General features: G+C 41.3%; 1 protein-coding gene across 3 annotated transcripts in view; it reads right to left on the reverse strand.

The window, feature by feature from the left end:
- Positions 1 to 24,975, reverse strand: part of atp9b (ATPase phospholipid transporting 9B) — a 37,246-nt gene extending 12,271 nt beyond the window's left edge. For 2 of the 3 annotated variants that reach the window (XM_070984303.1, XM_070984302.1), the window contains exons 1-14: positions 24,876 to 24,975; positions 20,543 to 20,716; positions 18,112 to 18,262; positions 17,068 to 17,181; positions 16,075 to 16,183; positions 15,335 to 15,393; positions 14,208 to 14,259; positions 12,909 to 13,003; positions 11,070 to 11,150; positions 9,182 to 9,257; positions 7,568 to 7,644; positions 4,520 to 4,680; positions 3,781 to 3,923; positions 1,675 to 1,787 (exon numbers count right to left, since the gene is read on the reverse strand). In XM_070984303.1, the coding sequence (XP_070840404.1) occupies positions 1,675 to 1,787; positions 3,781 to 3,923; positions 4,520 to 4,680; positions 7,568 to 7,644; positions 9,182 to 9,257; positions 11,070 to 11,150; positions 12,909 to 13,003; positions 14,208 to 14,259; positions 15,335 to 15,393; positions 16,075 to 16,183; positions 17,068 to 17,181; positions 18,112 to 18,262; positions 20,543 to 20,716; positions 24,876 to 24,955 (1,485 nt within the window). In that variant the 5' untranslated portion in view covers positions 24,956 to 24,975. Of the gene's footprint in view, positions 1 to 1,674; positions 1,788 to 3,780; positions 3,924 to 4,519; positions 4,681 to 7,567; positions 7,645 to 9,181; positions 9,258 to 11,069; positions 11,151 to 12,908; positions 13,004 to 14,207; positions 14,260 to 15,334; positions 15,394 to 16,074; positions 16,184 to 17,067; positions 17,182 to 18,111; positions 18,263 to 20,542; positions 20,717 to 24,361; positions 24,434 to 24,875 lie in introns of all 3 variants that reach the window. The other variant, XM_070984304.1, reaches the window with a different exon arrangement.
- Positions 24,976 to 26,243: the final 1,268 nt, after the last annotated feature.

Here is a 26,243-nt window from a genome sequence, read left to right on the forward strand (position 1 = left end):
CACATAATACACATCTATCTGATCCTGCACAACACGCCAAATCACTCCGGCAGCTCTTTTCAGGCTAAATGACACAGCGAGGGGAAGCGGTGTATCACCATCTTTATCATGTCATATCTGGTTTGAGGGTCCTTTATGTGTTCCGCTGGTTTGACATCGACCATCAGTTTAACTGGGCGGTGACCAGTGAGCGGGCAGACGGCCCGCTGTGCCAGCTGCGTTTGACAGGGCCGATGCGCTCTACTGAAGCATTTCATTTTGGCTTATTATTAACCTTCAATCCTGCCAGGCAGGAAAGGAGGGGCGGTGGGCAGTACAGTAAGGACGCAAGACGACAACCTTCATCAAGAGTGACGGAAAGATCAATGGAGAGTTTTGTTGTCAGACAAATTTAGCGTTTGAGCGACATGATGAAGATGTGGCTGGACGCATGACACTTTGTAAAAGTGTAAAAACACCAGGAGGACAATGGTTTTCATTTAAAATGATCTTTTAAATACATTCGCAGATGCAAAATGATGCATAACTAAATACATGAGTAAAAAAAGCATGTATGAATAGTAATTAATTCTTATTCTAATGTTAATGTATCCTGGAACGTTTGATAAATGATTTAAGATGCAGTAATCTGGATTAGAGCTGATACAATTAATTGGTTTGGAAATCAACTACTTTGATAGTCACAATTGTCATTTTTAAAGAAAAAAATGCCAAATATTTGCTGGTTCCAGCACTGAAATGTGAGAAGCTGCTGCTTTTCTTTGATCGCAAATCAAACATCTTTCTATTTTTTCACTGTTAAACAAAAGCAGAATTCATCACATCGGGCTCTGTATGATGGTATTTCTCATCATTTCTAAGATTTACAGTAAAGTAAATTGATTTGTCAAGAAAATAATGAAATTTGAGAATTGTTAGTTGCTGCCCTTATCTGGAATAATAATAATGCTTCAAGCAATAACAGCACTTTGTAATCATGTCACTGTGACAGTAAAGAAACTGCTGCTCTGCCCTGCTTCGGCTCTAAAAGAACCAGTCATTTTTCATTAGCTGAAATTACACATAAGAGTGCGGGGCAGATGGTTTCAGTGTCGACCAGCTGTTCAGAGCTGGCTGAGAACGAACAATATCATTCTGTCAAGACCGCAGCCAGATCTGAGCCACCCAGCGAGGAAAACACTTGCTTACAGTACGAGGAGTCGCTCAGGGACACTCCATGATGAATGAACAATATGGGCTTCTTTCCTGGAAAACTTATCCTTAGCTAAATATAAAAATTGATTAAACTGACCTGCAGGGAGAGGCGGGAATAAGCAGGAACAACGTGGAGTGAAATATGGTGCATATTTGTATTTCAGTGTATCCACTCGTTCACTGGAGACACACTGTAATATTGTATGTGGCATGTTTTGCTTTTTTCTGTTTGATTCTGTCCAGTGTTACTTACTGGATCATCTACATTTTACATAATTTAATGGAAATTCATAACTTTGTATGGCTAAAAGGCATAAAAGAAAGAGTTGCACCACTGCCAAATTAGCATTAAAAACACTTTGCTATAACTTTTTTTGAATCATCTGCTCTTTAAGAGCATTTACTGGATGTAAAAGTGAATTCACAAGAAACAAGACATTTGGAAATATCACCTTTGATGAGCCCAGTGATGAAGCTCACCTGTGCATATGACTGGACTATGAGGCTCTGGATCTCATCCATGGTGTCGGTGCCATAGGATACTGTTCCCAGGTGCAGCCGCTTGAAGACCATTTCGTTCTGTGTCAGAGTGCCTGCGGTTCAAAAGAGCAGCGTTGATCATAAAGGAACTTCCTCACCCAGACATCAATCCTCACTTACAGCTTTTCACAGGCTTATTATTGCTCTTTATATCTTATTATCTATTGTGCTATCGTCAGTGTCAGAAGCACAGCCCGATTGATTCTGGATTTTCAATGCAGATGTTGATATTGTTAGAAACACTGCATAATGAAAAACTTTGATAGAAACACCTCAGATTTTTTGACAAAGATAAACACTGAGTGGGATCTTTTTACAGTTGAAAAATCAACTTATCAGTGTTCTGTTGTGGACAAATTCTGTAATAGTGCCACTGTTTCCAAATCAAATTGAGCTCATCTTGACATCCCATATATACACAATACATCTGTAATAAGATAACATTGGCCTATATATTGTTCTGGCTGATTTATCCAGTCAGTCTGTCACACTGGCATGTAAAAAACTGAGACAGTAACATTTGGATTCCTCATCAGCTACATTTAAATTCATTATTTTTACAGTTTTATTGATTCTCAAACTCTTTTCTGACCATAAGAAAATAATATATCAGCATCTTCTGTTCTGAGAACACAAACATGTGGAGTTAAATGTAAAAAAAAAAAAAGCCAGCTGTTTTAAAGTGTCAAACTCAGCTCAAACACATTGACGCTACTTTATACAGTGGGAGAAATACACGATATTCAGATATTCAACACCTCTGAAAGCACAAAGACACACAGAAAATACAGCATTTGTCCTCAATGCATCATGGGACCTGCAGAGTGGTGTGAGTGCCTTCTCACTGACCTAATCTCATTACCAATATGGACTGAATGTCCTCTCTAACCGACAGACAAGACACAACATTGCATACAGAGAGACTGAGTGAATGTTCAGACACTAAAAACAAAAAACTGAAAACGAGGGCAATGGTCTTGTTTAATGGATGTCGGCTGCCAGAATGAGTGCTGATAGAGCATAAAGCTGATTAGAGGGCATCTAACTCCCAAAAACATTAGGGCCACAGGGTTAACCAATTCTACTGAATTGATTGTTTGTTCTTCTTTCCATGTGCTTTAACTATCAACCTGGATAAATAGGCTCTCCAGCTAATCTATTCCTACCTAGATCAGCAGGGTAAGACAAAGCAGCATGTTAGGACCGCCGCAGGAGTTTATCACTCTGACACTGTCCGGCATTAGCAAAGAGCAGCCGTTTGTCAGAGAAGAATCACGTCATGATTGTGAAATGAGAGAAAGTGCAAGAGGCTGAAATAATACCTGCTGAAAGTTTTATTTTCTCTTTAGCTCATCAATGTTGACAGTCTTAGATCAGATTAGATCAAACTGCACTTAAATGGTTTCATTTCCACTTGAAATAAAGCATTGGTTTGTTATGTTTTGTATCTTTTCATTGTATTTTTCCATGATGACCAGCTGACTCTCAGCCTTGTCCTGCAGGAAATGTGAGTCCCTGAAGTGTTCTGGTGATTTATTGAGCATTTTATTAAGTTATTCTGTTTTATCAGGTGCTTCTTTTTTAATACCCGTCAGTGGGACATTAGGTTCCACTTTTTACAACATTCTTTCGAGCGTTACTGAGCTCCGAAAAATGATTTCCACACAACATTTGACATTCATTCATGTTTCGCACAAGGTAACATGTTGTGTATGCTTGCTAACGCAGCCATGATCAACGATTAAATGTGTGCTGCACCTCTTGGAAAGGGCAGTGCCTGATGGAGCGCCAAACTGGGCAATGAGTTTTGTTTTTTTTGAGAATTATTGTTGAACATAAAACCAACAAAGTTACAGGATACTGTGCACATACAATATTCCCACCCTGTGCATTCAAGGACAGAGGTCTGTGCTGATGCTAACTGAACGTGCACAGCTTGTACTTGCAAACCGATGAATCATAATTTTGAATTCTAATTTTACTTCGACTTAAATACCAAAACTCTTCTGTGAATGTGAAATTTCTTCAGTACGCTTGGACACCCACCAGTCTTGTCCGTCAGCAGATACACTAGCCGGCCCAGTTCTTCTGGGATGGTGCTGGTTCTCACAACAGTGCCGGGGATATTTTCATCTTTCATGATCATCCAGCCGTAGGCTGACTTTCCCATGTCCAGGTTTACACGCAAACTACACACGGGAAAACAAAGCTGTAATCTACAATAACAATGAAAGCATGAAGAATTAAACAAGCAAAACTGCAGCTCAGAGTGCAAACCAAAACACTGATCTGATGCTCTGAAAAACATCTCTGTAAAACGACAAGCATGAAGCAGATGGCGAGCTTTGGGTTTCAAAGCTAATTTCATTTTTGCATTAATTTTTTTCCCACTGTGAGACCAAATGTTCTGCTTGGAAAAAAACATGTCACTGTACAGCCATGGTTATTTGGTCGTGGTCACAAAAAAACAGCTTTTATACCACGGTCTGGGGGAATACTCGATTCTGATTGGCTGCAGGGTGTCCATTAATTTCTGATAACGGACACCTAAAAATGTAAAAATTTGGTTGCAAAATGCATAAAAATAGAAATTAATGGTCTTATTTTTGTTCTTTAGCAAGTGACCCTGGTATAGATCAGATAATCCCTTCGAGGTGTCCATAATCGGGAATTAAAGACTCCACAGAGACAACCGTCCAACGCACCCTGTCGTCCATTAATTCCTGATAATGGACACCTCGTGGAGCATTTCTTACATCAGAGAATGAAGAGAATCACAAAGTACCTGATGGGGATAATGTAAGAGAACAGCACGACGAATCGGAAAAGGTTGCGGAACCAAGGGCCCACAAACCCCTGCAGCGCTACCATGACAACAGACAGAACCACCTGGGCCAGGAACAGGGCCTTGGTGAGGCGGTTCAGCTCCAGGTCCAGCAGGCCAACCTATCGGGACAAGAGGTCAGAGGTCAAAACAGAGAATATCAACATTACTGTCCAGCTCGTTTCCTCTAAGCAGGTTAGAGCGTGGAGTTATGATGAGCGCCTGCATGATGTTTGATCCACTCTACATTCCATAGTTTGAGGGCCGTTAAGTTTTCCTTTAGCAGCGAGCACACAGTACGTAAACCTTCAACAATAAGTCCCGACTGGAGATTCAGAGTAAACATCTTATCCCTTCACCAACAACTTATACAAGAGAAGACTCTTTGTAACTTTCCCATCTGCTTCCAAAGCCTGACAATATGCTACACAGGGAGAAAAAAACAAAGCCAATGAAAGACATCCTCGGCTGCTGGCTTTTATCATGCAAACCGTGTGTACGACATAAATAAGTTTATCGGTGGCCCTATTTTGTGGTAAGCCACAAGCTGCATTATTGCCATGCTTAAGTATTGTCCTTGAATGCAACAGAAGGTCAAAAGGCCTCAAAAATAAATAAAGTTCCCATGTTGAGATAGCTGTGGAAAAAAAAAATAAAAAAGACAAAAAAAAGGGGGTCAGAGTTGTCTTTTATTTTTCGAGTGTACCTCCCAGCCAATGGAGCATGTGGGAAAAAGATGTCAAATAAAGAAGTGCCCTTCCCCTTTCTGGCAGCGCTCACAGCGAAGCCCTGTGCACAGAGGGCTTTCTTCTGACGCACCACGCTTACAAAAACAGCAGAACATAACATCTCTCCTCCCTCAAATAAAAGGAACTGCTCTGAAAAGGAGGGGAGGGGGCAAGCACATATAAAAAGCAGCAAAATTCCAACACTGCCTAAACCCCCACCATGCCCATTCCCCTGAGGACGGGGAGAGCTGGGAGACCAGTGTGACTGATTTATCAGTTGCTGTTAAACTCCCAGTAGCAGAGTGCGGAGAAGGGAAGGGTAAGGGGAGCGAGCGGGTGGGTATCTCCCCACCCTGCTGTCTCACTACATGGTTCATGGTTGAGCTATTGAGAAAAATAGGGGGTTTGGGTGGATTAAAATGAAGAAAAATTAAGACAGAGAGCACAGTGCATGCCTGAAAAGCAAAAGGATCCCCTTCTGCTTGAACAATGGCTGGTCTAAATTTTCCAAGCCTTGCCGGGGATCAGATGAAGTCATTATTCATTCAGTCAAGGGGGGAAAAAGGACTCAATTACCTCAACCTAAAGATGCTATCAATGAATAAAAAAGTGCATATTTTACTCCATTCATCTCCAAGCCATTAAAAGTGAAAGGAATGATTCGATCTGCCTGTGTGGCTTGTATTTTAGCATGTGTGTGAAATCTGATGAAGAATCGCAGCCCCGGGACATGAATATTCATCGAGTTAAAACCAAAGAATATCAGGACTTCAGTCAGTAAGCAGCGTATTGTTCAGTGTTTGTGACGCCGGCAAATCAACGCAGTCAAGAAAATAAGCTGAAATTGATTCTTGAGTTGCCAGTAAACAACTTTACATTCACATTTTTTTTCAGGTTGAGGGACGTGAGGCGAGCGGAGTGCTTCAAACGAATCTTTATTGAAGAGCAGCCTCTTGTCAAATGACATTGTTCTGTCTCTTTCCTCAGACAGAGGTCTGTCTAACAATACCCAGACAAAGAGTGAATCTATGTCTGACGGCCTGTCAGATTGATCAAGTGCAGGCATTGTCCTGGCCGGTGTCACAACAGATTATATGAGGCCAAAATGTTCTTGTGACTTCAGCCACACTGTATCGACTTTCTCCCCCAATCTCCAGTCTCCATATTGGCACTTCTGACATCATCTCCTTGAAATATTGAATTCCTCTCAACTGTCGAGCTTACACAAAACAGTGGCCCCCGCCGTTCGACCGGCCGCATCAGCGTTCTTAATAAAAGACACCGGTGTCAAAACCGGTGTGGGGGGGGGCGTGTGGTGCCACGGAGAGCTTCAGTGGTGCAGACAGTTGTAGGTGATAAGTTTGTGTGTTAAAGTCATTGCGTGGCGGACGCACTGTAGCCTCGGAGATCCTGCTGATGCTCGCCTCTATCAGTTGACCGGTGTGTATCTGCTTCAACCATCTTCCAGGTAAAATCTTATATTCAGACTCAAATTTTCATCAATCTCCTCAATCTGGGGACAAAACGCTCGATGGGGATTCTGCGGGATTAACTTTCAGCTGAAAATGTCATTTAAATCCTCGGTTAGTTAATTTCCCTTTTGGTTAATTAGCAGCTGGCGCTGACCTTTAGCATTGACAGGTCCAACTTTATCTGGAAAGTCAAGGTTAAAAAACCACCGCGCCACAGTGATTGATTAGTGATTAGAGGCAAGGGGAAAAGACGGCATGAGGGGAACCTGGAACAGATGTTTCTACATGTGAGGTGTTTCACAATAAAATGCCGTTCATATTTTTTAGTTTGTTAATGCTTTAAAAAAAGTCTTAATTTCTGTATGTTTACTGTAAGCGATGTAACTCAAATAGAACTGAAACAATTAGTCGATCAACGGAAAAATAATAGCAACTGTTTTGCTCATCAATTAATTGTCAAAAAGCATAAATCTGAAACTTTACCCAGCTTTAAACTGTGGCAGTTTGCTGCTTTTCTTTGTCTTCTGTGATTGTAAAGTGGAAATCTTTGGGTCAGAGAAAACAAGACATTTGAGGACGTCACCTTGAACTTTAAACTGTTGTGGGCTTTTTCTGCATTTTTTTCTGCACCAACGTTTTATCGATAATGATAATAAAAATCACAGTAAGTCACCAAGAGATCCTCTCCTCCTAATCATCTCATTTCTTAAAAAGCAGAAAAAAAATCCTTACATTTAAGGCACCTGAAAAACCACTCGCAGAACTTTCCGTCTTTCCCGCAGAAACAGAAAAACTCAAAAGTAATTCACCTTGTTCTTGGCATAGGACGTGTTCAGTACGCTTCTGGTCTCTTTGCCTGTGTAGATCACCACCCCTATCACCGTGCCTGCCAAGGAGAGAGACAAGGAAAGTAATGCTGCTCATTAACTGCACCCCACCCCCACCATCTCACACACACATGCATACATGCACACACTCATCTTGGTCAAGTAAGATGAACTACATGGGAGGAAACACAATAAGGCTGAGCCGAGGCAGTTTTGTCTCATTGCCGCTCAAGCCAACAGACAGGAGTTTAATACGCTTAGACTCTCAGGGCCTTCAGCCATCCTATGGAAGCTCATAAAACCTGATCAATACGCTGCCATCTTTATTCGCCAATTCATTACGGTGGCCTTATTACAAAGGATTAATGAGTCATTAATATTAAATGAGCTTAATGGAGGAGCAAAAGGCAATAATAAACCTAAATACAGCCCCTGAAATCCCCAAACTATAAAAACGGCAAGAAAGTTCAAAAAGGGCTGAAAACAAAGCGAGAAAAGTGAAGTGAAGACGGCGAGAAGGAGGAAAGAGACCAACGGTTGCAGGACCTGAGGAGAAAGGTGATGAATCGCTCTCGTTGACTTCTGACTTCAGAAATATTGAGCGATGTGACAAATTGTGTGTGGCTCAGCATGCACAGGGGCTTCAATCTGAATATGCGAACGACTAATTCTCTTGTCACAGCTGGACTGCGGCCTGTGGGAGTGAACACGTGGGGATCCAGGCCGGTTCAAGTGCCCAGAATGCCACTGTAGAGCCGCTGAAGTGTCCGTCAAGGGGAGGCTTGTGGAGGACAATGACATTCCCGAGCAGAGATGATGTAAGGGGTCTAAGTCAGGCTTTTTGTGCCAGTGTGTGTGTGCGTGTTTGTTCTTTTGGTCAAGGTCAGGCCAGAGGGGAGAGCAACACCGCAAATCAATGGTGTGGCCATCGCTGGGAGCGTCGCAAACACTCTCAACTGTCGCAACTGTCTGTGGGGAATCGCTTAGCTGGAGCGAGGGAGGATTACCTCAACGGTGGGTGTTCTCAGAGCTCTTCAAAGAAGCACAGAGCAGCGTCAAATCAAACACCATCGAGGCTTCAGACTGTCAGTTCTTTGAGCAACACATCTCATAGTACAACAAGTACTACGAGAAGCAGGGAGTGGTTTTATTTCTGTGGTAATATTGCAAGAATTTTAAGCGAATTTCTAAAATCTATGAAAAATACAACATGCATGTGCTGTGCTGAGGATATTTACACACCCAGCACCCCCCTCTTTTTATTTGTCTTTACTGTTTTGGTGATGACATGAATAATGACATGAGCGCTCTGTGTACAGTTGAAGTCAAGGTGTTTGATGCGTCACCAAAGCAAAGCACAAAAAAACGTTTCTTCCATTTCCGGGTTTTTTATGTGTAAACTGAAACTGTGCATAAAAACAGGTGGATGCAAACATTTTTTTTAATGCAGGGACAAAGTATTTCATTGTGATCAAGGGTTTAAAAATCCTTCCTGACTAATGTGGTAGAGATTCAGCAGCCAGCTCATGATAAAACTAAAACTAATCTTATATCTGATTTCAACAGAAAAACTTGAAACAAAAGCTCTTTACTTACCGGATGCAACAACTGTGCTGGCCCAGAGAGTGTTTTCAATGCTCAGACTCTCGTGGATCTGTGGATCCGTGTCTTCCTACAGGAGAGGTGGAAAAGGACAAACACTGCTTCACCACTTGTGTATTTGGTTTCGCTCTGATGACTCTGGTTTAATAGAACCAGGTACACACGTTTCAAAGTTTATCTGTGTGTTGTAGACACCGTGTGTCCATCCAGCTAACGAACACTACAGCTAATCATTTACGGGCACTTTAGCTCATAAATGGTTAACACGAAATGCCAAATATATTAGCTCAACACATCGCAGCTCAAAACATGGATTCTAAACAAAAACGCACTTGACTCTGGACGAGATGAGAAAACCAAAACAACCAATTTTGCTTTTAGACAGAAAAAGACGATCGATTCAGCTAAAACAATAAATTCTCTTTAATAAAGAATGAAAATTGAAGCTGAAATCTATTTCATATTTCATGTTTTGTACCATTGAGCTGCTCTATGCTTTGGGCCACATTTAGAGATTTTTTTTTTTTGTGATGGACTTGTTTTACAGTACTCAAAGTGATGAGGCAAAAACAATACAGCAGTGACTTATTGTGAATATCTGCAGTACTGTGTACGTGTTTTATTTAATCTAATATTATCAGCTGTATGCAGTATATACTGTGGTGGGTTTGGACAGTTTTAAATTTGAAAACTGTTTTTATTTCTATTTAATGTTTTAGCCAAAAAACGTTTGTCACAGTGAAAAAAATGTCCCTGAAAATAAAGATTTCAGCTGAGCAGAACTGAGGAATATGAGCTCGGCTGAGAGCGTACACAGCCTGACCAGAGTGGCCGGACTCTGCTGCTGTGCCATTAATTTTCACAAGCACCTGACACAGTTGTGCAGACTGTAGCAATACAGTAGTCCCTTTATCAATACTTTCACTAGATTTGGCATGGCGATAGAGGCTCCTTTTAAAAACAGTATAGAGAGTGCACATAGATGAGATTTCAGTGATAAATAAGCCTCTGGAGAGCCTCTTGTTACACCCTCCCTCCTGTTTTAGCCCTCTCTCTTAAATAAAGACGAAAGCTGAAAATGGCTCGAGTCAGGAGTGCAGAGTCAAGGCTCCAGTTTCGGCTCAAATTGCCTGTCTGATATGATAATTATGATACCTAAGCGCCCACATCCTGTCAATCCACTCAAACATGGGAAGAGGTGCATGAAAAATAAATGGCAGGTTACAGAATGCTTGACCGCTCTGACATTGGCATCAAACTACGGTGTTCATAACTGCAGAGGGTCTCAATAAAGACCACAGAAACAAAGCCACCATATCCGTCTCAAAGAAAAAAAAAAAGAAAAAAGGAAAAAAGAAACCCTCATAAATAGGTAAGTTCATTTGCTGCGGATCTGTGGGAACCCATTTTTTTCCCATCCTGCTCGGACTAAAAGCACACGCTATGCAAAGGAAGGCCGCGGAGGATGAATGAGCGGAGGAAGTGCTCGCTCACTAAGCCTGGTGTGTGGCCAAGAGTGAAGACGGGCCACAAAGCCTCCCTTTGTACTGGAGCTCTCCTCTCTGTGGGGGCTGCGCTAATCTGCTATTAATAAAAAAAAAAAAAAAAAAAGAAGAAGAAGAAGAAAAAAAAAATCACTGAGCAACAAGCAAGACGGGATGGATGAAGCTGGAGCTGCGAGAACCTGTCTGTGATGTAAGAGGTGCGCCTGCTGGAGATAACAACAGGCCCAGATGGACACACAAGCTCTCATTGTTGCCGCTTGTCAACACACTGCAGTGATACACATCGTCTGTGTCAATCCAGTCTGTGCAGAAAGAAAAATCTGCATGTGTTTAAGATCTGTTTTACAGCTTATAAATACGTCAACGGGCTACTGTACCCTTGTGAAGTTCCCCTCGAAACTGTGGATGTCCAGCTGAGGCTTCTGGGCGTAGACGTAGGCGCTGATGGAGAAGAGGTCCTGAGGCAAGGAGACGGAGAGGGAGGCGATAAAGGCTTCAGTGTTTAGAAACGAATAGATGATGTATTGTATGCTTTCATGTTTTCAGTCTGTACATTTCAGCTGCAGTCATTTGAAATCACTTTAGATGAGAGTCAATTCATAAATGTACTACAAAGTAATTCCCAACCTTGGAAAACCCACTTTTACAAAATAATCTTATGTCAATGTCCACGTATTACTGGAACACAAAACAACATACCGCTTTTTTGCTCAGTTGTCATGAAGAAAGATGAGGGAACTCTTCGGGAAAAGCTTGTCAGTGAACCTTAAATTTATTGTCAAAAGATGGAAATGTAGACTACTTTGTATTTCCTTAATTTTTCTCCATTCCCATACTTGTTTCGTAAATTCTGGTGCTAAACGGGCGCACACAGTCTTGGTAATTCTTGGACGTAACAGAAATAAACACACTAATAAACAATTTAAAAAAATAAGTCTTCAATCACCCGTTTCTCTCAGCCATCCCGACAAGTATGACTGCAACCTTTGGCCCGTCAGGCACCCAACACCAGCCATTTTTCGCCCCGAGAGGAACAAAATTGATTGTAAATATTAAATTATTCAGGCAGGCAGCTTCTGCAGCAGCCAGGCAACCCTCAGCCATGCTCAGATAGTGTTCTCCTGGTGAGAACATGGGCAGAGCGGTTAAAGAGGAGCAGGCAAGATTATTTTACTGAACCCCCAATGGGGAGTAGTGTTCCTCCAGCGTTTTACAGGAGGAGGCTCAGAGACTCAGTGGGAATCTTGATGCATTCAGTTATAAATGTGGCTACTCATAATATAACTTATAAGAATAAAAACACTCAAGTCAGCATTTCAGTGAGGATTTAGTGAGGACTTTCAAGTTGTTGGTGGTTTTGAAATTTAATAGAGAAATACATAATGAACAGTAAAGCCCTGATTCCAGGGTGGGGCACTGCGTAAAACGTCAGTAAACACGAATAAATTTACCGCCAACAAAGTGTTTATAAAGTGTTCCTGAGCTCATGTGTTAATCTCCTTCATCCAATCATGTGTTCACAAAGTGGTGAACCTCGCTCCATCCTCGCTTGTGAACGACTGAGCCTTTCCAGGATGCCCCTTTCATACCCAACCACGATACTCTCACCTGTTACAAATCAACATGCTTAATGTGGAAAAACAAACAGGTGTTTCTGGAGCATTCCACATCTTTCCCAGTCTTTTGTAAATCTGAGGTAACATGTTCACTTTTTACCATTAGAGGAATTAACTTTCGTTTCTACGTAAGAACAATCGCACATCAAGGCGAACGACGCGTGACAGAAGGTGAGTTGGGGAAACATTGTCGCCATAAATCGCCCCAAAGTGACGAGCAACATTGTAACAAGGTTGAACAGTAGCTCAAGTGGAGACAACTCTTGCTATCTTCAGGTCTCTTGAAACTCAATCTGGATGCCAGGTCTCAATCATCAAATTACTTGCTGAAACTTTAATTCTCTGATCACATTAAGTGGCAACAAAAAAACCCATCAACTCGACTTAAATCTTAAGTGTTGAGTATCACCTCCAGCTAAAGGAAGCTGCTGTCAGCTCACGATTGTTCCAGCTGTCCGTCATCAATGATTAGGTTTCCATCACAGCCAGACGACTTCATTTCATGAGCAATGCTTTTAGGGATAACAGAGCACTCGTTCACTTATTCACTGTCAGGTTTGTCTGTTACCAGAGATTGACGACATCGTAATGTATCCATACCCCGACTGCTGGTAGTCGCTGTGTACAGCCGACGGCAACCTTCAGTTTCCAGTCTGTTTCTCCATCCAGCTGGTCTGTTCTGATGAAACACGCACCTGGAAGGAGAACAGAAATGTTACCAAAACTGGAAGTTTTCCCACTGGAAGTGAGGTCTTATTGTCACCAGAGTCTCACTTTAAATCTAAGACTAAACGTTTTCTGGATGTGTCAGTATTTCAAACAGAAAGCTGATGATTCAGTAAGATCTTATACATATTTCAAAGAATTTCATAATTTTGTGAATGAGTTTCTGAAGACCCGCAAAACAAATATGAGCCTGTTTCGATGTATTCGGGCGGAGTTTGTGTTGTGAAAATATATCAAATAATGCTTAAATGTCACCCATCTTTGTGAGACAGTATATTAAAAAACCTGATGCTACTGTAATGAACTGGCATTATGTCAAAGTGCACACCAACAGCGCAGTACATTACAGCCTGTGGCACAGTCCAGAGCGTCTGTGGCTGCTGTGGACACCGCAGGGCTCGATTAACGTTGAGCAGTGGTGACCTGTATTGATCTGAGGTAATATTACATATGAAACTGATGGATGAGAGCAACTATTTGACAGAGAGGGTAAAGGGCGGCTATAAACCATCCCTGGAGGCTCAACTATGATAGAAAACATTAACACAAGGAGGATGATTCATGCTTTCCTTCTGCAGTGATGGCACTTCAGCTTTTCACATGACATCACTGAGGTATGTGTGTGTGTGTGTGAGAGAGAGAGAGAGAGAGAGACAAAGTATATGAGACTGTGTGAAAGATAAAGATGTGTTTATGTATGTGTGTGTCTGTGTGTGTGTGTGTGTGTGTGTGTTGGAGGCATAAAGACATCAACAACTCCCTGCCAGGATTATTGGCACATCAAAGATTGATGGAAATGATGTCCTCAGAACATTTCCTCCCGATGCCCGTTAGAAAAGGGCCAGGATCTGACGCAGCTTATTGATTAATTGGAATTTGCATCATCAGTCACTAGAAGAATGTGACATAAATCATACCAATCACTTCCTGCCTCGATCAGATGATGTCAAAGGACTGGGGAAAAGTCACACTTCTCACTCAAATGATCTTGACGCAGTTCGCTAAAGTGCCACAAGGCAGACAAAGTTCAACTGAAAGGCATTCTGTCTGTTCCATCTTATTTTGCATCACTATTCCATCTAACCAGGAGGAGCATTGCTGAGCAAGATCATGTCTTTCCAGCACCGCCCTGCTTCACGTCGATAAAGTTACACCAACGCTTTGCCTGCTCACCATTTTTCTCTGACGTTCTCAGGAATATCATGTCTGCAGGAATCCTCTGGTTCTACAAAAGGAAAGAAAAAAGCAGCGTAAATAGCAGCGTGTTACTGAGCACTGAGGTCCTCTGAATCTCCCTGAATAATTAAACAAGGTCAATACCTTGACCAGAGGGTGAAAGAGAAACAGTTTTTTAAAGTCTGTCTAACACACAGCGATGGAAATTTAACTTTCTAGCAGCAGCTAGATCTCACATTGGCCGAGCTGAAACCTCAGATCACATGCTTAACAGGTGAGGGGGGCTTTCACGGTATCAGAGGTGCATTACCAGTTTCTCTGTCACAGTAAAGCAGAACTCTGATGAACAGAGTTGTGCATTTTACCTTCAAATCTAGTTTACGATACACCTCAAAGCGGCTCCTCAACTATTCAAAATTCCCTCTGTTTTATTTTGGAGGTGAGGAGAACGTGCAGTGAATCACAAAATCACTGATTTGAACCAAAATTATGTTGAAAACTAGGGGGAAAATTAGGAAAAGAGGCCAATTAAATGAACTGAAATGTGAGAAGCTGGTGAAGTAATGCAGCAGTAATTCTTCAGCGACAAGACTCTATACTACAGCTCTTAAGTTTTTGTGCTGAGTGCCTCACATTGGAGCGGGGCTGTGTAGTCACGGCACTCTTTAATACCAGTAATGCAGAGAGGTCTTAACATTAAAAGCAGAACCTAATTCTCATTGTAGTAAAACACATTTTGTCTTTTAAGGGCGCTGGGTCATGATTCACATACAGCTAATTGTGGGTAATATTTTCTAAATTGCTTACTTCTTTAATAAAGTGAGGACAAGTCCCTTCCAAAAAAGTTGTGTCACTGTGTAAAATGTAAATATTATAGTAAATATACATCATCTCTGTACTGTTGTCAGTTGAGTATGTGTCAAAAAGGATTAGCAAATTATTCTGTTTTATTTATCTTTTAGACAGCATCCCATTGAAATCATGCAATAATACAACCTAACCTAGAGGGTTAATAAACAGTTATTCACACATAAGTCATAACATTTGTTGCAGAAAACTGTCCGACACTGATCCTTTTAAAATCCTATTTATAAAAATATCTACAGCAAACATTCATGTGTCACCTTCTCAACGATGATCAGGTCCCCGACTTGTATGTCTGAACTCTTCACTTGAACTTTACCTGAGGAGAAACGCACCTTGAGTCAATACAAAACGCAACAGACAGCGGACAGCGATCGTAAAGTAAGTTCACATCAAACAGACTTTTTGTTTTTAATGCATGCTCTGAATTTTTAAACAGCTGTGAAGTAAAACGAAGGTATTGATTCCTGCCCCTCGAAAATGACGCTGACTCTTAAAACCACAACCCACTTTTTGCTACTGCTCTTCACCTTCTAACAGATCGATCACCTCCAGCGTGACAATGTGATACCCTTCTGTTTTCACCTCTGGTCTGAAGCATAGACTAAAACAATGGCACATGGGGTCACTCTCAATTATATTGCCCCAATATCCGCTATGACCCTACTTCTTCTTCTTCTGTGCAGAGATATATGTGTACGTGCAGCACATGAGCACAGAGAGAGCGAAAGCGACATCCTCAGCCACGGTCACAGATACCACACAGGGGGATTTTACCACACATTCAACAAAGGGACAGATCTTAGATCATACAGGTCTGAGAACCTGAGAGAAAAAAATCAATGCAATTACAGTGAGAGGAATGACTTCTGTTACAAGTGTAGATCCAGTGGAGTGCCGTCTCGTAATTGCATGGGGAGAGCTTGACTGTACGCTGGAATATCCGTTATCATAATGTCAGCAAACAGTTACCGGCATGAGCAGGATGGATCTCACTGACCTCGCACTGTGAGCTTGCTGTAGAGTTGAGAGTTCATCTCCTTGTCCCGTTGGTACCGTCGCACTTCGTCCACAGCCTCTCGCACCATCGTGACGGCTAAGACAAAGCCCTGAGGACAAAAACAGATCAATCACTCCATTGATCATTTACAAAGCCTCGTCGATACCAGAAGGCATTAATGCAAAGCTTAATTCTACGCACGGGTTACAAATAACTTGTTGCCTGATCATTAAAAAGAAAAACCTGTAAATTGTAAATTTAATATCATCTTCACAGAATAAATAAGTGAAGCCAAAGTATGTTAATATATTGGTGATCTATTGGTTTTGGATCCGCTAATCTCTATCAACAAATATCTGCATGCGAATGTAGAATCTGTAGACAGGGGAGGCCGTCTGGTTTGCGTTTGTAGCCCGAGTTGTATTGACCAATTGCGCTTAAGCGAGCTTTGGAAATGCACTCTCAGCGCCCACTGGCTATCATCCGACAATGGCTTACCCGTTTTTAGCTTTTTAATTCATCTGCATTCATATGCACTTAAATAAATATGATAAATATATGGTAAACAAGATCTTTGCAAAGATTAGCTGAAATGTCGTTGAAAAGCGTCTCAACTTGCTAATCAGACTGTAAACAATGATCAGTGCATGGGAAGAGGAAGTCTTAGCCTGGACATTCATTAAGCCCAAAACTAGCAGCCATTGCCCCAAGAGGCTAAAACACTGTCAGACGATAGCCAACGGGTTTCAAGGGTACTTGAAGCAGAAAATATTTGGTATTTTTACTTAAAAAAATGACAAAAAAGACAAAATACTTCTGACGATCAACGAATCATTTCAGCCCTGATAGGCTTTTGCTGCATGTTGTTTTAAATAAATAAGAATAACATATTTAAGTTCAAACATTTGTGGCATAACCGAGGGTGGACAAGCTGCGAAAGACCAAAATATTTTTCATACAAATCAATCAGAGTTAAAACTGAAGTGCATTTACCAGAGGCGCCCAGTACGTGTACAAATATCCGATTTTCAGCGATGGCACAAACTGGGAACAGGCCACCACCAGAAAGTAGAGATTGAGGAAGAACTTGAACTGCTGGTAGAGAACCTGAGAAGGGAGCAGAAGACGAGGATTCAGAGAGGAGAGTCAGCAAGGTGAGTCAGAGACGACGGCAGCTGCCAAAGAAGACAAAGAGGATGCGGCAACAACAGAGCAGGCAGGATGAGTTACTGTACATCTTCCAAAGAGGGAATAAGATACATGTTAATGCTGTTAACTTTACATTAACCCAGTGGAATCTCTGACACTTTGAGGACTTCTGTTTCAAATGGCATTCAGGGTTTCACGTGGCTCACTCACTCGGTGCGACGTCGGTAGGTGCAGAATAAACAAACAGCTCGAGGCAAACAGGACTTATGATCACAATAACGAACGAAGAAGGAAAACAGGGCGACTTCCTTCAACCACACATACCAAAGAGCCACCTGTGACTTCCTGCGGCTCTGCGCTAATGGGCCATCCATCAACAGGGATCCCTAAGCATCCTATTCATCTAAGGTCAAATTTTGAATAATGTTTGCAATAATGAGCGTCTAACATGCAGTCACAGATTATCAGAGACAATGGGATCAATGGACGACACTCTACAGTTAATGAACCCTCTGACCTTTAGGGAAAAATGCACACTGCTAAACTCAATTTGTGTGTATTTAATAATTCAAAGTGGAGGGAGAAAACCAGAGCCGTTTTGTTCGACATCGATGAGAATATCTACACCTCTAATAGACAGTTGACATTTTATGGCCTGGGCCGAAGGCAGCCCTCTTAATCATGGAGCCATTTGGTTTTTAATAAGTAAGTCTGATGGATCTCTAATGTCCCCTACAGTGTAAACCCTTAACTTAATGACAGAACAGTTAACAATTAGAGCCAGTGCATGCTAGTGTGCTTTACATGCTGTTAATCTGTGAAAAGATCAGCGTACTTCAGCTGGATGGATGGATTTCCACTGTGGGTATTTCTTGTTCTTCAACTCACCCCAGGCACAAAGGTGAAGATGTTGTACTTCTGGTTTTTGATGGTGTTTTTGGGGTACTTCTCCTCACATTTCTCCGGGCAGCCAAGCCACACCGTCCTGGCCTTCAGCTCCTTCTTCCTCCGACATACGTGGGCCAGGCAGTCACAGCAGCTGAGAGGGGAATGCATGATTAAAAACTGCCCATTGTATAATTTCCTTAAATCCTTATATTCCTTGTTTTGTACGATCAACACTCCAAAACCCAAAGAGATTTAACAAATGATCACATGACGGCAAAGAAACGCAGCAAAACCTAACGATGAAGAAGCTCTAAACAGGGAGAAAAAACCAAAGAGCAGCTGATCATGTAGCCAGTCAGCTGAAATGACAAAAAAGGTGATTTAGCAGCTTATTATGTTTTCATAATCATGTGTTTTCGATGAATAAATTCCTGGATTTTTTTTAAACCAAGAGGAAAATAACTATGTGCCATGTATTTAGCAAATATCAAGATTTCACAATTTAACAAGCTCTCATTAATTTCTCAGCTGTTAAATCAGCTGTGGTCACTCTGCCCTGCTTCATCCTACAGTACTGATGTTATTTATACCCCTGGCTTTGTCAGTGTTAATTAGATCTTCAAGGCGTCTTTTGGTACAGTTTTTATAAAGAAGCCCTTTGCTCTCGCGCCTCGAATGATCTGAAAAGGTTAGTGTCTCCAGGAGGGAATTCCCCTCCTAATGCCGTGGGAGTCGGACACCTTCAGGGCCGAATAAGCCGCTAAGCCTCAACCGTTAGACGTGCTGTATGCGTCTGGCAGAATATGATGCGTATCCGTCCTTGTCAGTTTTACCTCATGTTGACTCTTTCTAACATGCAAAGACCTGCGCTTTGCAGTGCCTTTGTTATTATTGTGATAGCATCAAAGTTCTAAGAAGAGATTAGAGAGAGGAGATGGATTGCAGATTGACATTTACTTTTGAAAAAGTATTTGACTTTCTATCAACCTGCTAATGACTACATTGGAGCTTATCTGGCATATCTGATATCAAATGCAAACAGAGGTGTAGTGTGGGGGTAAATTACAATGAGAGCAGCTTGCATGACCTAAACTGGCACCTGGGGGCGAAAGAGGGGAGAGTGTCAGTGTATACCGTCATGCTGATCGACTTGGCTTTTACACTTTTTAAGCAAGTTGGCAAAACATGAAACTAAATAAATCAACTTTGGTAAAAGTCTTGTTTGTATTGGCCTCGCCGTTCTCTGTCTCTGTGCACTCCGAGTCCAGTTTCATAAGAGCGATTATTTGAGCAAATGAATGCTATTCAAATAATATGCCATTTGAACAGTCAGAGCTTATTCAGTGTGAATTATTTGTGTTTTATAATCCCACACTAAGCACACATAAAATTACTGGAAAGCATCAAACTGGTCAGCTGTGAAAAATCCGATTTGTTCATTAGTGGGGGGATGGGGAGGGGGGATCAATATGCGGCTTCAGCTGGAGATGCACCACTGACAACAAAACGACGCCCAAAACAGAATATTCTATGAAATTCAGTAAATGTTACTTTTGGGCACTGAAGTGCTGCACAAACATTTGTTTATAAATGTCACACTTTACTGTGCCGGCATAAACAAACACTCTTCTCTTAGCCAGAAAGGAGCATCTTTAGAGGGCAAAAACCTGTCAAATTAATCATTAGCTGGATAAACCGCATCGTTCTGTTTGACGAAATCTTTTTGGACTGTTGGTGCGCATCGAGGAACTCGACCAAAAACATGCCCTTATCCTCTCTTTGCACTTCATGCACAACTACCGGTGCGTTTGAAATCCAAACTGATCATCGCGGCATACTCACTGACATTATACACTGCTCATACATTTACAGAATGACAAAACACTGACAACTTTAAAAGGACCAAATGGAAGCAGAAGAACTCATTGATCCACAGATAGAATATGACGTGACTTTGCAGTGTGGCAGAGGAATTTAACCTGACCTTGCAACCACTCTTAGGCTATGATTAACATGAATTTAACAGTAAAACTTGAACTGATACCCTGTGCTCTTTATGTTTAGAGATCTTTACACAGAATACATATAGAAATCTTATTCAAGTTGTTTCATGACAGTAAGAAAATTATGTTTATCTAATTTATACTGACAACACCAAAGGACATCTCAGCAGAACGTGACAGAGAGGGAGTAAAAACATGCAGCAGAGGCAAAAAAGTACAAGCAGAAATACTCTTGAGATTATTTTATCCTTGCACGTTTAGTTAATTCTCGTTGAGTAGGACTAACTGAAGCAGGGGGGAAAAGGTCCAGCTAAATGAGTCCAAAATGTGATTTCTTTGAGTCATCATGCACGAACGACCAAGTCGTTAAGTCGTAAAAACGGAAAAAAACATACAGTATATTAAACAATGTAATGGTGTAGAAATACCTGCCGCAGAGGGTTTTCCACCCTCCCAGGAGGAACCAGCCGAGGCCTCTCCGTCTCTGATTGACTCTGGCCCGGGGCAGCGTCTGGTAGTCGCTCTCATCATTCTCGAAGCCTTCCTCCGACATCATCAGAGGCATCTCATCCAGGTTAGAGGGCTCATCTTCTAGAGAGTATCTGTGAGGACAGAGTGCAGAAACATATGAAACGGAAAGTGAACAGGGAACTGCAACAGACTGCGCTCGGCAGAGCGCATGACTTTAACTGAGGAGCGATAACATTTGCAGTGAATTATAGCCACTCATGATGACTTTCCATTTAAAATGTAAGAAAACACTTTTCAAATACACTCCTCTTTTAATCTATATGGATGCTGAACTATACATGATCGACACACAGGCTTTTGCAGCTGGTTGACGGTCAGGATTTAAGAGTGATAGAATGCTCTTTGTAGCACCAGATGTGCAAAATCTGATGAAAGACTGAAGTAAAGCCAACATTAAAGCTAGTTAGAAAAGTTGGCTCAGTCCCTCTATCACTAAGTACTGTAGAGCACATCTCCTATTCACATTATAAAGAAACACTGGAAACACACTTGAGAGGCACATGTCTTATTCATGAGGCGCCTCGAAAGAATCAAGACGGTCTGTAGCCTAACAGAGAGAAACATGGGATCACAATACTGGCTAAGTCACCATAGCCAGTATTATCTGCAAACTGACAACACAACAAAAAGAATGTATGTTATACTAGAGACGTATCAAAACTGAAAATATGATCTTCAATGAAAATCTCTTACAATAATATTTAAGCAAGAAAGGAAAAGTCTAACACAGGCAGCTAAATGTGACAAATGCTGGAGAATACAATGAGTCGTGGGTACCAATGAGGACATCAGCCAACTTCACGTTGGTTGGTAAAAACAAACGCTTGTTGTGAAATATTTATCGTTGAGAACCCAAATTTGGTGTTAACAGGAGGTGAAGGAAGCTGCCTCCCCTACTGCCAAAGCTGGTCACAGTGATCCAGCACAATGAGATGTTTTAGACATTATAAAAACATCAACATTATGCTACATGCGACCAAGTGTGTCGAGTCTGTAAATGCCTTTTATTACCACTTGCTGAATGAAAATCCCTCTCTAACATAGAGAAATAAAAGTCATAGGGGAACGATTTTCTACTCATAGCACTTTCTGTACTCAGGACTCTGCTGTGAAGGTGAAAAAGCCAAGGACCGATATCAACAATAACACCCCGCTTTTACATGTACAAAGAATTCAGAGAGAGCTGATTCACAACACAACAAATGAAGTATAACTAACTGAACAACAGAGGTGTAGGTGGGTGAAGGACTTTGCACTGATGTGAATTACTGCTGTTCAAATACAGTGCTTCTTACAGGTTAGTTATTTGTGGCACAGAGCTTTAATGTCCAACGCTTGAAAGCTGACTGAACAGAAGCATCTCTGCATTTACAAGTTAAAATGTAACTTTCTAATCTAATTTTTAATTTTTTTTTTTCATTTGATTCAACTGCAGCTGCACACTTCTGGGATTGTTTCAAATCAGTCTTTTTGGATGGAGGCTTAAGGGGCTATAACAGTGACTTTAAATGCTGTGAACTTGTGGTTCTCTGCTGTAAGTGTGTGGTCATGTCAAAGACTTGGAGACGTAATCTCCTTAGTATGCAGATTACATGTATCCCACTCTCCGCGCCCCTCCCCTCAAACTCCTCCTCTTCACACAATAACAGTGACAGAAACTTAAGAGTGAAAACCAGCGAGACTAAAAAAAAAAAAGAAAAAAGAAATCTGACAACAACAAAAAAACTGTCATTGAAAACATCACAAGATTGCCATTGAAAAAGCCACCGGAATCCAAAGAAATACCGAATATTGAAATGAAATCATTTTTAAGGTCTGTTTCATTTTTCAGTGCCAATACAAGAGTTTCAATGCCAATGTTTCCTTTTTCAGTTCAGGTTTGTTTTCGATGCCAAAACTTGGAGTCACTGCTTTAGCTCCACAGATGCAGATCTAAACGCTGCCCAAAGAAACTTTTAAATGTATAAATTCTGTCCTGAAAGGTCATGCCGCTGTGTGTGAGCAAGTGTCTCCTACCTACAAAAACATGGACGTGTGAACAAGCATGAAACTAGCACCAACGGGATAATGATCTTAAGAGCAACCATCCACACGAGCTGCTCATCATGCCAACGATAAAACACACAGCCTGACTTTCTGTTTCAGCTGAGAGCTCCTGCAACTTAAGTTTACCAGCCAGATAATATATCCTAGTAATTAATGGGGATTTAAGACACTACTATTACCGAGGCAAATACTGAGGAGTTTATTCTGTCAAACTGCCAGCTACATTACTGTATTATATCCTCCACTGTTGTCTGGATGAAACAGGAAAAAATATTGAATTGAATTGAATTGAATTGAATTGAATTGAATTGGGAATAGAAACTCTTTTTAATATTTGACTATATGGCACAAATAAAATCCTTGGATGGTGAGATGATTTAACTCTATATCTGGAGCACTAAACCCTCCATCTGATTCAGGAAGCAGTCTGTAAAAGCTTCCTTTCTGATCCTATCACTTATATTTGCCCACATAAATATAGCTGTTATGACAGAACATAAATAGGTGGGGTGTGAGTTTTCCGGGAATGAGAAGATCAAGTGATTCACTTTCTGACATGACACACACAACACAATGTACTCTCATAAAATCACACAGCACAGCAAACACATGCACAAAGAACAGTAACACACTCAGCGCTAAGGAACTTACGGTAACAAATTCCATTAAACTTAGCAAATTCCCAGAAGATGCTATTAGTGAAAACATGGGTTTAAAGATAGTTATGAAGCTCTTGTGCATAAATATTTTGCTGGTCTTATTTTACAGAGTGACCCAATAGAGCAGCAGAGTTCAAACCACAAGACAGACAAGGATCGGTGGAGCAATGCATACGTTATTTCCACCAGCAAGATGCAGATGGTGGAAATGGCTTCGTAATTGAATCATGATTTGCTCCGATCTCACTGACCACTAAACTAATGGAGCTCGTGAAACTGGCTCCATTCGAACTCTTAGAATTACACTTAAATATGAGAGAAGAGTCTTCTCAAATAACACAAATTGAATACTCAGAAAGACGAGTTCGGTGATGCAAACATTAAGTACTTTTTGACTTGTTGGATTTGGTTTGAAACTCTTGTGGCTTTGACCTCAGTGACCACTGTGTCTGAGGCAACGCATGAATCACCAGCAAACAGCAACTTTTCATCATTGTGTTTCGTTTTCACACTGTTGGGACGTGCCAACAAAAGTACGCTAATAGTATTAGCTACAGTGTTTCTTGCTATAGGACTCCCACGTCTGATTACATAATAACTCAACTCTCAACCCAGGGGAAACGTGGGCTGGTTTGCAAAAAGGCTTGCTGGCTCTCCGGTGCAGCACAGGCAGCGTTGCCAACAATTGCTTCCTGTGTCAGTGGAAAAGCTTTCTCAGTGTAGCTTCAAGAGCTTCAGGAGCACTGCTCTGGATCTGACCTCCACAGTGAGGTCAGACAAGCCCCAATTAACTGTCACATGAATGTTATTCCTGAGAGCAGGAGAAAGGCACACACGGCAGCACAGGCGTTTCCCTTGTAGTCTAAGTTTGTACATCATGAGAATTCAAGGAGAGCTGCTTAAATGCAAAGCCAGTGGTGGGAGATTCATTTGTGATGGGTTGTCAATTACACCAAGTCACTTAAACTGTGTAAACAATGAGGAACAACCTTCAGCTTGGTCTAAAAGTACCTGGTCATGCGACTACTTCACTTCCTGTCCATTCCTGACCCTGAGGGCTTTATTAGCTCATCCTCGTCCAGTCTGAAAAATGAACAAGCTCGTGAATGACGACTACAGCATGCAACAACACTTTTCAGACATGTGTCCAACTTAGTTCAGACAGATAAGCTATCATGTGACTTCAAGTTAAATGCCGGGGGACTGAGCAGTGCGGTGGTCTACGTACGTCTGTTACTAACCTCTGCTAACGTACACTAAGTGGTTGTGAAGGTTATTGTTTAGGACTCGTAAAAGCAGATTAAATGTTAGGCAGATTTGTAGCGTTGGGGACGCTAGAATGAGCAAACCAAGCGCCTGTCAAAGGAGAAAACAGCAGCAGTGCTAGCAAAACAAGCTAACAGCCGCGACCCGCACAGACACGGACCCCGGGAGCAAGCGAGGCAGCAAAATGTGAACATTTTAGAATAAACTGGTGTTTTTTCAGTACGCGACCGAAGAAACAGCCCAGCTAGCCGGTTCTTACCTTGAAAGTCTGGCTGAGTTGTAATGCGGGGTTCTCCTCGAGTTCTTCCGCACCGGATTTAACGGGATACTGTCAGCCATCTTGGCTGGGCAGTACACATCCTGACGTCACGCTAAAAAACCGTTTGGGATTTATGCTGCGTTCACCCACCATACGAAATATCGCAACTGTAACTATCACGACCGACAATGAAGAACTGTGATGCGAGGATTAAGGTTAGAAAGCACAGAAGAAGTATTTTCCATTTTCTCACTGTCACTCACTGTAGGACATCGTAGCTCTTGGGTGACGGATTCATAACATTACGCAAAATAAACAAATAATGTGGTATGGTTGAATGACACTAAAGGGAGGATGCCCTTTCCAGGACTCACTTAAGGCAGCATAAGTGATCCATTCAAGTCAATGAGAGTTTTATGTATGTATGTATGTATGTATGTATGTATGTATGTATGTATGTATGTATGTATGTATGTATGTATGTATGTATGTATAAGTGTGTGTGTATTACAAGCTTCTGTGTGAAAACAAACTTAGTGCAGATATTCAGATATTTGCTGATAAAGACCACATTGTCAACCTTGAGTCTTTCTCACATATAGTTAAAATAGCAAACCCACCCATTTTCTTATCAACATGTCTTCAGCTAACCACTTTGTTTTACTCTGTTTATTTTCCAAGTACCAGATAATATTCCAGATAAACCAGCATAATGACTTTTTAATCGGTGTGTGTCTCCCAAAATAATTTGCAGCAGCCATTTCCAAGAAGACTCCATTAATCTGAAAAACTTCCACTTTATTGTGTGCTTCCGATAAATGATGAGGTAGTTTTTGAAAGCAACCTGCCTGTATTCATCCTCTCACAGTGGAGATGGACTGCAGGATGTGCATGTGTTCATATTCATGATGATGTCCTGTGCATCATAAAGTTTGGGAAGAGATAATCTGAGAGAAAAAAAGCAACAATAATGTACACAAAACTGATTTATGCTTATCCAAGCTGAAAACTGATGTAAAGTAACTTTATCTTTTATTATTATTAATTATCTTTAATGCTGTGTTTTGGGATATCCTTCAGTTTTCCTGCACGCCTACAACATGAGCATAAAAGATAAACAAGACACACAAATGTGTTAACAAATGCATTTTGTTTCCCAGTGGACATCTGTGTCTTAAGTTGTTTGCAGAATAAAATTCCTCATTTGCTTCCATAATGCATAGGGTCAAGCGAGAGGTGAAGTTGGCGAAAGCAGTGACAGAGATGAAGCCAAATAAAATGAAAGAGCTCAGTCTACATTGAACTTTTTACTCTGATGTCCTTTCTATGAAGCAGTGTGATGAACAGAGAGAGGTAGTGAATCAAACA

The sequence above is a fragment of the Chaetodon trifascialis genome, chromosome 17, assembly GCF_039877785.1.
Source record: "Chaetodon trifascialis isolate fChaTrf1 chromosome 17, fChaTrf1.hap1, whole genome shotgun sequence".
Taxonomy (NCBI): Eukaryota; Metazoa; Chordata; class Actinopteri; order Chaetodontiformes; family Chaetodontidae; genus Chaetodon; species Chaetodon trifascialis.